At 32.2% G+C, this 14074-nt stretch overlaps 1 protein-coding gene across 3 annotated transcripts in view; it reads left to right on the top strand.

The window, feature by feature from the left end:
* Positions 1-13150, top strand: part of LOC124357187 (eukaryotic translation initiation factor 5) — a 58367-nt gene extending 45217 nt beyond the window's left edge. For all 3 annotated transcript variants that reach the window (XM_046808708.1, XM_046808709.1, XM_046808710.1), the window contains 5 exons: positions 1720-1877; positions 6103-6396; positions 7928-8065; positions 10408-10593; positions 12100-13150. In XM_046808708.1, coding sequence (XP_046664664.1) covers positions 1720-1877; positions 6103-6396; positions 7928-8065; positions 10408-10593; positions 12100-12219 — 896 coding nt within the window. In that variant the 3' untranslated portion in view covers positions 12220-13150. The remainder of the gene's footprint in view (positions 1-1719; positions 1878-6102; positions 6397-7927; positions 8066-10407; positions 10594-12099) is intronic.
* Positions 13151-14074: the final 924 nt, after the last annotated feature.

Below are 14074 nucleotides of genomic sequence, written 5' to 3'. Positions count from 1 at the left end.
CAGATCTGTGTAGCTGAAGATGTAAGATACCCCTGCCTCTAGTCCCATAATTGTGAACCTCCCTACCCTGCACTAAAGTACACCGTGAGATGCAGTATAATACCACTTCATGAATGTAGAGGCAGGGTAATGTCAGCAACCCAAGCTCCGTGAAAGCATCTCTATACGACCCTTTGTAGTTTAACTTAGAAAGAATTCTGACCCCTTTCTTCTGAAGTCTGAATACTCCCAAAAATTTTTGTTGGGAACAGTTTCCCCAAAGTCGAATTCCGTATGAAAGGTGAGAATAAACAAGGCCAAAATAGGCCATTCGCAAGACTTCCGGAGGACATGTTTTTGACTAGATTCGCAATGCATGAATACCTGATGTTACCTTAGCACAAACTTAGTCAACGTGATCATTCCTAGGTATGTTGTGGAATCTGTAACTTCGAGGACAACATCCTCCACAAATACACAAGGTTCTGTTGAACCCAATCACTAAAACATGTTTGTTGTACTTTCTACTTCATGTATGAAAAGCCGCATATAGACAACCAAATATCTCCTTGATTATTAAACAGTCTATGAGAAGATACTTCATCCTATGATAAAATCTTATTTGAACAGAATTCATGATCACAATCCCCACATGGATGCAAGGTTAATTCTCTTTTAATGTCAACAGTTAAAGTAATGAAATATTGTGGTTTTGTAAATAATATTTAAGTTAAAGTCTGTATTTTTGTACAATGCTATGTGTCTGCTGTGTCTATGCAAGGTTAAAAACTGCTCTGCAGTAAAATTACACAATTTATAAAACATATTTTTGTAGTTCTTCTTGTGTCTAAAACTGTTTAGATAATAGCTAATTTTATTTTACATTGTACTTTGTGTAATTGTATATTGTATATATATTCTAAAAAATTCATAATTGTTTGTTTGTATCGTTAAATTTATTTATCATGGAAAAATGAGGTTTGCATATTTTCAAATTTTTGTATTTTAAGTAATACAAACATACAATAACAATAAATCTATATTTTCTATAAATGTAATATATTCTGAATTTGAATATACAGTATACAGGTTTCCTCACAATTCAAAGACCAAAAATTATTTTTCCAATTCATGTAAATTTAAATTTCCTAGGATCCTTTATTTATTTCAGCTATTACGGGGACCCCTGTAATATCAATGATGCAAGTGGACAGAATGTACTTGACGTTATAAAACTTTACATTTTGGAATTTTACATTAAGGAACACAATCTTCTTACACATTATAAACACAATCTTCTTACACATTATAAATTAAAGCCTGGACCATCTGAAACCACAAATTTGCCAAACTGAAATATAATACAAACCTTAAATTATGAACCTGGAGGTTATGGTACATACTCATCCCAATCTGTTGATTTCTTTATTTGCAAAAAGCATATTATTTCAACTACTTACATTTCTGTTATGAGATTGCACAAAACTGTCATTAGGTCTGCAGGCATATTATTTCAAGATGTATTTATATCCATGCACTGGGTATTAAACTAATGCATATATGTAAAGGCTAATAATGTTGAGCCTTATTGTTATTAAGGTATTTCTGCATGTACATATGAAACTTTCTTATTGCCAATTCACATTTGTCAGCTTCTTATGCTTTTATTTTTAGGGTGTTTTTATTCAAATGCACCATTCAATTAACACTAATTTAATGTTTCAAAATTATTTATTGCAGATTTAAATCCAGCTGCACAAGGCGCATCACTCACTGAAGGCAAACGTGCTAAACGTTCATCCAAGAAAGTTAATGGAGAGAATGGTGAACGCTCAGGATCACCCAAGTCTGAAGAAGAGAATGATATTGTTGGTGCTCCTGAAAAAATGGCAAAGCCTGTAAGTTTATCTGTAACTTAAGTAGTGCAATACAGGAAAAATTGCAGTTTCCATTGTTATAATTTTAAGTTAATTGTGGGTGCAACTCATATATAAATAATTAAGTAATTGTTAAGTATTTTTCCAAGTTCATAAAGTTTTGATGGTGATTTAACTTATTGAATACAGTGGTGTCAAAAATTAATGGTAAACAATTTTGTTGTGCAGCATCTACTTTGTCGATATTGCTATTTTGATGATACATTAAAAATATATAGTATTGTACTGGTCATCAGATTGTTTCATAATTTGCAATACATTCCAAACTCTATATACAGGGTGTCCCATGAAGAAACGGAGAAACTGTCAGGACTTGTTCTTACAGTGAAAATAACGAAAAAAGTTCATATACACATAGGTCCAGAAACGCTTAGTTAGCGAGCTATACAGGGTGAAAGATTTCGCCCAGATTTCAGTGCCACCGTTAAAAGGGAGCCCTATTAAATTATTTTGGGCGTTACCCAGGACGTAAAATTTAATGTATATTATGCAAATTGAACTGAAAAATTTAATAAAATTGGTACCAGACCTCTAGCTGCAGTAATTTTTAAGATATCTGAAGAAATACGCAAAATTCGGTGTCCAAAAACAAGTTTCATTTAGGTTTCAAGTAGATTAACTTTGTTAAATGTGTAACAAACACGTAAAATTCTTTAACAAAACTTGTAAAGAATTAATTTCTTAAGATAATGATGTAAAATAAGCCAGTACAAATTGTACGTAAACGTTAAGAAAATCAATTTTTAATTAAATAAATAACGTACTAAGAATAGACAAAATCGGTTACACTTTTTTTCTTGCTGAACGTACATGTTTTTATAAACTTTTATTTTCACTTACTAGCAAAAAAAATAAATGCTAACAAAATAACTAACCTTAGTTTAGTAACTGTTCGAAATTCCCTCCTTCACAATGCCACAGCACTCTGCTCGACGTAAAATATTTGTGGTGGCTCTGCGAATTATGTCTGGATTGTTTCTTATACTGTCAAACGAGTAATTGTTCCTTGGTATCAACTTTACGTTTATACACCATAGCTTTGATATGTCCCCATAAGAAGTAGTCAAGAGGCGATAAGTCAGGCGATCGTCGTGGCCAGTTGATTGGTCCACCACGCCCAATCCAGTTCAAGAAATTAGCATTCAAATGATTTCTAGCTACTAAAGAAAAATGAGGAGTTGCACCATCGTGTTGGAAAATCATTTTTAATCTTTTTTGTAAAGGGATATCTTCCAAAAGAGCCGGTAAATCATTTTTCAGAAATTGTTCGTACATATTTCCTGTAAGGTTTCCTTCAAAAACGAATGGTCCTAGAATTTTGTCATCAATAACGGCACACCAAACATTAATGTAAAATCTGTGTTGGAAAAAGGTTTCTACGGTACCATGTGGATTTTCTTCGCTCCATAAATGACTATTTCTACAATTGAAGGACCCGTTTCTCGTGAAAGTTGCTTCATCAGTAAATAAAATTGAATTCACCCTATCAGCATTGTCTAGAAGCCAATGAGAAAAGTTTAACCGTAAAGGGTAATCTGTCGGCAGCAAATGTTGTACCTTTTGCAGGTGAAAAGGATGAAGTCTCTCTTTACGCAAGATGCGCCACACTTTGTTTCTCGATAAACCAGTGCGATACGCAATTCGCCTCGTACTAGTACCCGGGCTACAATGAATATGTTGAATCACTTGAAGTTCATCGTTAACGCGATGATGTGCCTGCCGTTGAACCGAAAACGAAATTGTTGGAAATGATCCATTCGTTCTTAAAAACTGAAACACTGAAGAAAAGATTTTCGCATTCGGAATCCGCCTTGCAGGAAATCTTTCCTGATATTCACGTTGAGCAGCTTCCGCATTTCCATTAGCATATCCGTAACAGAACATTATGTCGGCATATTCTTCATTAGAAAATTGAAACGGCATATTAACTTTTATACTGTATCAAACTTATCTGTATGACACTTCAATATAAAATATTCAAAAAGAGTTCATAATTGTGATTGTTGAACAGCTAGCTGTTAGTACTGCCAACCTATGAAAATAATATTTTTGTTACAAAAGTTGTAGAATAATGTAAATTAATTCGCAATTATTGTTAAGTTTCAGATTTTATGACACTAAAGTTTTTTTACTAGTATGTAATTCATTAGAAAAAAAGAAGAATGTTTCTATAAATAAAATCTATACATAATTATTTTCGATAATATTTTCAATAATTAACATGTTTTCTCCAAATATTAGGATGTACATTCAGTAAGAAAAAAAGTGTAACCGATTTTGTCTATTCTTCGTACGTTATTTATTTAATTAAAAATTGATTTTCTTAAAGTTTACGTATAATTTTTATTGGCTTATTTTACATCATTATCTTAAGAAATTAATTCTTTACAAGTTTTGTTAAAGAATTTTACGTGTTTGTTACGTGTACAAATAAATGTTAGTACAAGCTCTATGTCCAACATGTGCAACAAAAATATTTGTTGAGAAACCAGTTGAAGAAGAGGTGGATTGTGTTGAAAATGACCCTGAATTCCATCCTCAGCCTTTTGAATTAGTTGAGGATAACCCTTTGCATTGACTCATTGACTTGTTGCAACATGATACCAATTGTGTAAGATTATGAGTTACTATTTTAAAATATTCCTCAGGTACTAACATATATTTTTAAATCATGTATTTTATAAAATGTATTTAATAATATTATATTTTGGAACATAAATTAAAATGCATATACATTTTGACAGTATAATAGATCTAAGCAAATTATTTTTCCTAAAGTGCGCAAATGCTACTTTGTGGTTATGAGTATTGTTTATTTATACCATTATTTTTCTGGTTTTAAATAATTTTTATTGTTAATCCTAAGTAGGTTTAAATAAGGAATATAATGTTTTGAGCATTAAATATAAGTTTATTGTTAACATAATGATTTAAACAAGCCCTTGTTTGCTAACTTGGTACCGCACAAGCGAGAAAAGGGTAGCGCTTTTAACTGAAATTCAATGCTGTATATCTCTAAATGTAGTTAAGTCTCAGTCATAATTTTTTTATGAGATATTCCTATTTGTGTAAAGAACATTCTGTAAAATTTTAATTTATTTTCATTTAGTCCCTTTTTAGTTATTAACCCTAAAAAATTGACATTATTAGGCTTTCGGCCATTTTTGAAAAGCTCTAGAAAAAAAGGAGAGCATTCTCAGGGCTAAAACTTATTCAGTAGGTAGTTATATTAGTTTTCAACAAAGAAATAAAATATTAGTAATAAGTCTCTTTTCCTTCTTAAACTTTTATGGTCTTAAAAAGTAACAATTGATGATTTTCTTCCGAGATTTTGCAGAACAAGTTTGACTGACTTTCTTGCACAAAAGAAACATTATTATAATGTCAAATTGAAGTTCATTTTATGCTGAACACACTGGTTTTTGGATTATTCTGATATATTTAAAAATAGCTTGGCAATTAAACTTTTCGCAAACCGCGTGTTTTACTAAAAACTGCAAAACCGCCATTTTAAAAATGGCCGCCAGGAAAAAACTATGGCTTGTAACATTTTTTCATATAGTGTTTTGTGATTGTCTACCCATAGGGAACTCATAATAAAAAAAATAGGTAAATTAAATATGTTGAGCAACATGACCTGGGTGATTTGAAATGGATTGACCCAATAGTGATCAATTAATTGTAATCTGCATTTCCTGACAAAAAAAGAATATGTATAATAATAAATAATTGAAGTTAGTGTTCTATTTTTTGTGGTTTTTTAAGCTTGCAAGGTGCTCAAAACATCTTTTATCATTTTGAACTTCTAACATGGAACCAGATCTAGCGTTAGACATTTTTTTTAATCCAATACTTAACTTTACAACTGGCTTGTGTAACATTTCAGAATAAGTAGATCTACCATAATAGTTTTGTTGTTAAACTTTTGCCAGTCTAGGAGGAACATTTTTAGATGAAACGTGCTGTTTCTTACACAAAAAATAGGCTTATACATTAAAAAAAATATGTTTAGTTTAATATTATTTCAGTCTTTTATTTAATTTTTATAGGTTAATTTTAATTGACATTAGCAAATAAAATTTTAATTTTACTTAAACCTGTAGTTTAATACTTTGATATAAGTAGTAATATGTTTTAAAAATAGATGGTAAAATTACATCTTTATTAAAATATGGGATGGGCACAGGAGGAGGATGAGACGGACTGGGCTGTGGACGTGTCAGAGGAGGCTGTGCGAGCAAGATTGCAGGACTTGACGGACGGAGCCAAAGGTCTGACCATTACGGATGACTTGGAGAAGACTGAGAAGGAAAGGATGGATTTGTTCTACAACAGTGTAAAGCAACGTAAGGACGCAGGTACCCTTGAGCAGCCAGCAACTGCCAAGGAGCTACTGGCTGAAGCTGAGAGACTGGAGATCAAAACCAAAGCTCCTCTGGTGCTGGCTGAACTGCTGTTCGATGGCAAAATACTTAGTGAGGTGAGAACATGAAATGTCAATTATCCACATCTATTACAGAAAATTTAGAAATGTGCATTCATTTTTTGTTTAAACGTACTAAAATTGATCAGTCAGTTCTTTTATTTTGGGTACATCTTTTTATGGGTAGACATTGTTAAACCGTAATAATACAATACAGTGTGCCTTTATGTGTATACCTTTATTACATAATTTATTGGTGTCAGAGAAAATAGTTATGATTGATTTTTACCTTGTTCTTTAATTGCAGCTTCTTTATTGGAATGATTTCTTCATGTGGTAAATTCATAACAGTGTAAAATGGTCGTACTTTCAGCCATCTGCTGGTTCCATGTTACCCTTTTTATTGGTGTTAAGTTTTTGTGTTCATACAGGAGTAAGTTCATGAATTTGGAACCAATGTATGAGGGGTATTTGTTTCATAGCAGACAAGTCGGGGTAAGAGATTTGTAAGATTATCTATTGAGTGTTAGCAAAGCGTATCCCTCTCTTAGCTGGAAAAATTCCCTATATGTTTGTCTCTTTGTCTGTTCGCATGTTATCTCAGAAACCACCTGACCTATGGAGTTTTAAATTTCGCATAAAACTTCATTTATGTATCAGCAACACCCGAGTCCCATGAGATTTGTCTGAGCGTTAGTAAATGTTTTCACATTGTAGGCAATGAGAGAATAGCTGAATAAATAAATATACATTTATAAACCAGCTGAATACACAATCATGTGTGATTTTAACCTGTAACATACATTAACACATATAGATTACATGTACTAACACATACATCATTTTATGGTGACTTGGCATATAGGCTTTTATTATTTTAACACTGATATGATACCTGATTCAATAAACAAAATATGAATGTACCATGTGGATATCTCAAGAAAAATTTCATCTGTACACTTGAAATTTTGCATGACACTTGATTTCTTTGTTGACAAGAATAAGTTGTATGATGTTGCATGTCTGGCAATGCAATTTGGCTACTCGTTTAATTTGTACTCAATAGGCTAACACATTTCTCTTTTGTTTGCTGGGGGATTTAACAATTTCTTTGCCATATGATTTTTTTGCCATTCTACCTGTCAATAATGAAATAAGCTATGGACTTTTTGAAAAAGTTATTTACACCTCTAGTAAAGTAACTGTGAACACTCAACACATCTTGTTAAGTTGAGCCTTGAAGAGTAAAGAAGTTTTCCAAGTTGTTTAAACGCATCACATCAGAAATACCAAGGTCCTAATCCAGTTATAGCTCTAATGAGTTCCTTATGTCATTCAATTCAATCTTCATCTCTGAAGATTCAATTTTGTTGTCACTCCAAATTGCAAGACCATATGTGCTTAAATGGAACAAAGTAATGAAATGAAATGAAAAATGTGAAATGGAGATAACTCTGTCAAGCCCTTTCTACCACTCAACCTCAAAATATGTTACGCTTCACTCAAAATAACCCCAAAGTAATGAAGTTACACTTATGTGGAGTTCACATTGTTATTCTATTAACAAACATTTTGCTTGATATTCCAGATAAAGAAACATCGAGTTCTGTTGCTGCGCTTCACTCATGATGACCCTAGGGCACAGAAGTATCTCCTCGGAGGAGTTGAACAAGTCATCAGCCTGCACAAGGACAGTCTTTTGCCTAAAGTCCCTGCTATTTTTAAGGTACTTTTTTAAGAAAACTCCCTTGAAGTTCAAACTTAGGTGAAATATAGGCAATTTATTGCCTTTTAGACATTTAAAAACTTTTACTCTTTAGTGGAATTTTCTCTAGCTCTTTAGTGCAAAATATGAATTTTACAGCTCTCTTGTGAATTCTTTAAAAATCAATTTTTGTACACTTTTCTTGATTTTAATTTGCTACTTTCTGTTATATAAATGAACAAAACTAAAGTCTGTGGACACAATTTCACTCTGGCCAAGTAACATTGCCATGGTAGTGTAACCACTAACTTTCCTACATCAAATTAACTCCCTTTAACTATTGGCTACCAATGACATATATAGCCTGTCATCAGTTAGCATTGACGTAATTGCCAATAACTGGCATTGCCCGTCACTATAAGTTCGTAATTTTGGAGTAGAAAAATATTCTGATATCGGTTATTTTGGCATTTGTCTAAACTATTATATCGATGGTCTGTTAAAAATATAACTTGTTTACTTTTGAAGCTGGTTGACTCACTGAAAATCTTTGTTGTTTACCGTTTCATCCGTTGATTTTATTTTTGATTAGTTGCCGTCTGAATTGATGTCGTGTTAGGATAATTTGTTTTCTGAGTGTTTTAGTAACTTTGTGGAGAACATAATCAATGAAAGTAAAGCACTCACTTATTGCAAGATGGAAAAAATAATTTGGTACGTGAGGGTAAAAATATTGGAATTTTAATTGTTAGCCAGTGGGTTATAAAGCTAATCATTCTTCTTTATTCAAATCTCCTGATAAACTTATTCTCTAAAAAAGGAACATTGTTTTCCATTCACTTCTTAAAAAATTTCACACATAATCTCAGCCCCACCAAGCTTATTCTTACGATTCTTAAATAACTCAATCGTGACCTTGGAAATTATATTCAAAACAAAAGTGGGCGCAAAGCTAAAATAAAAACCATTTTAAATTTCACCTAACAACTGAAGCTCTTAACCATAAACACTGTAATAATATGTATGCCTATTTCCATTTTTATAATTGTTTAATTTTTTTATAATTTCGAAATTGTTTAAAGCCCCACTATTTATTACACCATAAGTGTATTGAATGAACAGGTAAGGAGTTCCAACTTTAGGATTCCTCTATACTGGTCTAAAATAGTTAAACTGTTAGTAAAATCGTTGGAACTATTCAATTAAAAAATCGTGAAATATATGTCAGAAACTCATGTTATTTTACAGTTACTTATAGAAACTGTTTTTACTCTCTGATTTTAGGGCCTCAAAAGTGCTCTCGAACCTTTGACTCAGTAATATCACAATGAATTTGAGAGCGCTCTATGTGCCACTTTCATTAATCCCGATAGACATGCAGGAAGCGCTATGGCACAAAACAGTTTTCACAATAATGTTTTATGAAGAATAATCTCATGCCTATGAATGTGTATGCGATCTAGCGGAATGGAAAAGCACTTTCAAGCAGTTTACATTAGTCCCACTAGGTTGCATTTACTCCACTTTGTTAATTTCTTTTCAGTGCCAATTTACCACAATATGAGGGTATTCAATCAGTTGTTCCAAGTAATCAGCTGATTCTATTTCTGTTTGTGTACAATTCTGTTGTTGTTGTAACCTCATTTCAAGTAGCTGGTTAGCTTTGGTATGTTTATAAAAAAAATACTGCCCATTTTAATATTTTGTAAATAGAATAAATTTTTTACATAATTATACTAATTTGTTATAAATACACAACACATGTTAAAATTGATTGTTTTAATATTACCTCTGATCTCATTAATAAACCCAAAACACCTAAAATATTAAAAAGTGTAAAAAATCTCCTTATAGAGGACTCTTACTGAGAAAAACCCATTCATGGGTTAAGCTGAAACCTAAAATGAATCATAAAATTGGAATATTCTCATTGACAATCACGTATCTCAGGAGTAGGCTATCATACACAATGTCATTTAAAAAGAATACGACCGCGATATCCTTGTTTTTAAGTAGGACATTGCGTGCAAAGCGCATGTAACTGCTAGTCATGTTACACTTGTTAATTTCACATATTTATTTATAATAGTAACATGTTACCATAAAAAAACAAAAAAACCCCACCACTGCCCCCATGAAATTATCAAGGGTTACGACTAAGGAGAGAAATCTAGGATCCACAAGACTAAAAGATTGTGCAAACCAACAACCTTAAAAACAGTAGTATAAGCAATTTTCAGCTCTTGGAAAGACACTGTATGAGATATCAGGCTTATTTTGGGAAAAGATATACAATATTTACTGCATTGTTTATTTTAATATCACACTAACACATCGTCACTGACAATTTTTGGCCATTTCAGATCATGTATGATATGGATATTTTGGAAGAAAAGGTACTTTTGGATTGGGGAAGCAAAGTTAGCAAGAAATACGTAAGCAAAGAGCTGAGCCAAGAGATCCACAGCAAAGCAGAGCCATTCTTGACTTGGCTTCGAGAGGCAGAAGAGGAGGAAGAGAGCAGTGAAGACGAAGAAGATGATCTTGAAGTGAGTAAAGATGATATTTATGGTATTTCTATATTTAAATATAGACTTTTAAGAGGACGCCAAGTAGGTGGAAAAGAATTGTGAATAAGAAGAACTTAATGGTGAGTCATAAGATTGTGTGATACAGTAGTGGTTAAGAATGCACAACTTAGCTGTAAAAAACACAAATAAGCAGCAAAAGGGAAAAAGGTAATTAAGATGCGAGAAAAGAGAGCTTGTGATAATGTTAAACTTTAAGTGTAAAACCATATTTCATCACCTTTTAATAACAAGTTTCAGTAATTGTGCATCGTTGTTGACTTCGTTTAGTGATTCCTAAGCCTATCTGTTCGCCACTGTTTTCGGTAAAATACAATAGTTTTGGGACAAATTTGGCTGCCACATGTTCCACACCCAACAGATTTGAAAAAAATTCATGGCATGAGCCAATTGATATGCCAACATCATCAGTGACTGATCGTGATACGGTGATCGTTCATAACCATTTCGTCCACTTTTTTCATGTTTTTATTGGTTTTTTTTTATGTGCTGGGGCGTCTGGAGCGTTCATCATCTTCAGTGTTTTCACTACCATCTTTGATATGTTTTTACCACTCGTAAACTCTCGTTTTACTAATAGAAGACACCATAGGCATAGGAGATGTGGGAGGGTTACAATGTTCCACACTTTGTTACACCTTATTTCATTTTGTACACAAAATTTGATTCAAATTCTTTGATTCATTTTCATTTAACAAACTATAATCGCTGAGTTTATAAAACTTACACAACACAAAAGTTTCATTAATTTGTACCATTCTCAGAAAATCTAATTATTTTAGCCAGGATGAATACCTTGAATTTACAAAGTCAGTGCACCAAGTAATACCAGTTTTGGGAGAATTAAAAATATATTCAAAGTATACAAAACATAGTCATGTTATTGCATTTCAAATAGAAAAGAATGTTGTAAATTTGAGCTCTAACTTTATTGAAAGAAAATAGTGATGCATGACCAATAACTGCCTTTTTGTGGATATTAAAATCCTACCACTCAAAAACCAAAAGGCAGAAAAATGTAAAATTTTGCATTTTAACCAGTCCTGGTAGGTACAACTTCCATACAAAAATCATACGAATTACACCACTGTAACTGACTGTTGTTTGGGTGTCCACACCATGACTATAGTACTTGGTATCCAGTACCAAGCTTGCTCATAGTAACTGATAGTAGTTTAGTTGTATCCACCACGAATACTAAAAGTTAAAATTTATTCTTTCCCTGTATATTTTTTGAAGCATTATTCGAGTTATATTTAATTATCTTTCAATGGAAAAAGCACACTGAAAAACATCTTAATAGTGTTAGATACTACAAGAATGATACAATTAAACACACATGAATTTAATGATATATATACATATATAATTTATATTTTATTGTACTTTCATACTTTTAGTTTCTAACACAGATACATGTGTTACAAGTAGTAGACTATTACAGTGTGAGTTGTATAATTGTTCCAGATTGAGTACGATGATCGAGCCAAAGCGACTCCGCTGAAGGAAACCAAAGTCATTGTGGAGAAGCCTAAACCTCTTGAAGACGATGAAGGGGAAGACGATGTGGACATTGATGCCATTTGAACTTGTCCATCTCTCAAAATTGACAAATAAACATCTAGACGCTAAACATTTGTTAGGAATTTAATTTTGTTGGTAAATTAGAATCTACATATAGTTATGAATTTGGAATATTTGTTAAATATAAGATTTATACTGTAAATGACTGTAAAAGCATTTCAGTGCAATTGAGTTCAGTTTTATTGGAGGGGGATCAATTATCATAAGACATAGACATATTTGTGCGCTCTACTTGATGGCATTGCTTATGTTGTCAGTACATTTCTCTATTCTTTAATTTGTATTGTGTTGATAATACTACTATGTGTAAACTTTCAAATGGTCTCTAATGATATAACTTTTCACTACCAAATAGAAATTATATTATGTATAAATGTAAGAATGGAGTTGTTGAACACAAAGACTGTTAACAAATTCATGTGGTTGGGGTTATTTTGTTTTTTAGTGTTCAGATTGATATTACTCAAAGTTATTTTTCTATTCTGCGGAATTTGTTATGGATTTTGTTCATGATTAACTATAATATTAACTCAGATTTTTCCATAAAAGATGTTGAGAAAGAAGCGTAACCATTGTTTTATTTTATTGGTGGGTGAATATCAGAAAGATCCCGGTAATGAACTGAGAACTGTCAATAACATGTGTGAAATGTGTGTAAGTTCACTGTGATCGGTTTACAAACCACTGTACGCTACGCAAATGTATGTTTAGTAGAATGAGATGACTGCCTTACTGGTATAGCTGGTATATTTTTATCAAATGAAAGGGTGAGCCAGTTTGTTTATTCTTGTAGATTTTACAAATTTATTGTCATTTACATTAATATTGCATTTAAGAGAAGTAAAATTACAAATATATACATTGCTACTCCATCATTGAAATAGTTCAATACATGCTTGTTTTTTCTTATGTCAATAAAACCGATGCTTATGGACATGTTGAATCTAATTTCTATAACATTCTTACATTTCAGTAATTTCACCTATTTAAAATAATGAAGTAAATAATTACTTATTGTTTCAGAATGTTGAAATGTGTGTAAATGCTTTACGAAGGTCATACTTATATTGCAAGTATGTCATTGTCGAAGTATAGTAGTGTACTTCTAACAATTGGTAAACATGGATATTTAAGTCACTATAATGTATTGGTAGTTAGAGATTCCATAATATTAAGGTATTTCTTGAAAAAATCCATTTACACATTCCAAAATTGATGTTGTTATATTTAAAGTATTAGTTTTAAAAACTAGATTTTATAATAAAGTGAGTTAGGAGGTGTTCTCTCACCACTGCTGTGGACTATTGTGGTAGATGATCTTCAATTGAAGCTGAGCGGGAGGGTATAATCTTGCAAGCTTTTGCGAATGACCTAGTGTGTAGCATAAGATAAAAAAATTATTTAACATTGAAAAAGCAGTTGGAGAAATAAATAACTTTTATAGGCAACTGGTGTGAGAAGTAAGATGTATAAACTGATAAAACTCTAGTGGTTCCATTTACCAATAGAAGGAAGCTTTGTTTAGAAGAGCCAGTAGTGAATGGAATTATAATACAATATAAGTTATATCTGGGAGTAATGCTGGACCAGAAACTTATTTGGAATGAAAACGTAAAAATGGTAATATCAAAAGCCATTGGAGAACTTGGGGCCTGTAGGAGGCATTTATCGAAGACTTGGGGCCACAAGCCTAAACTTATTTCTAGGTATATTCGTTATTTGTCAAACCTATGGTGTCATATGCAGCTCTAGTGTTGTACAGTAAAGCAGCAGACCCCAACCAGGAAATTACTGAGACTGGCATGGCTTGTGAATAGCGACTGGTTTAGGACTCTTGTTAGGAGTCTTGGGCCAGGTA

Source organism: Homalodisca vitripennis, chromosome 3 (genome assembly GCF_021130785.1).
Source record: "Homalodisca vitripennis isolate AUS2020 chromosome 3, UT_GWSS_2.1, whole genome shotgun sequence".
NCBI lineage: Eukaryota > Metazoa > Arthropoda > Insecta > Hemiptera > Cicadellidae > Homalodisca > Homalodisca vitripennis.
Note: the sequence above shows the minus strand (reverse complement) of the source record. Positions and strands in the feature narration are given on the sequence as shown.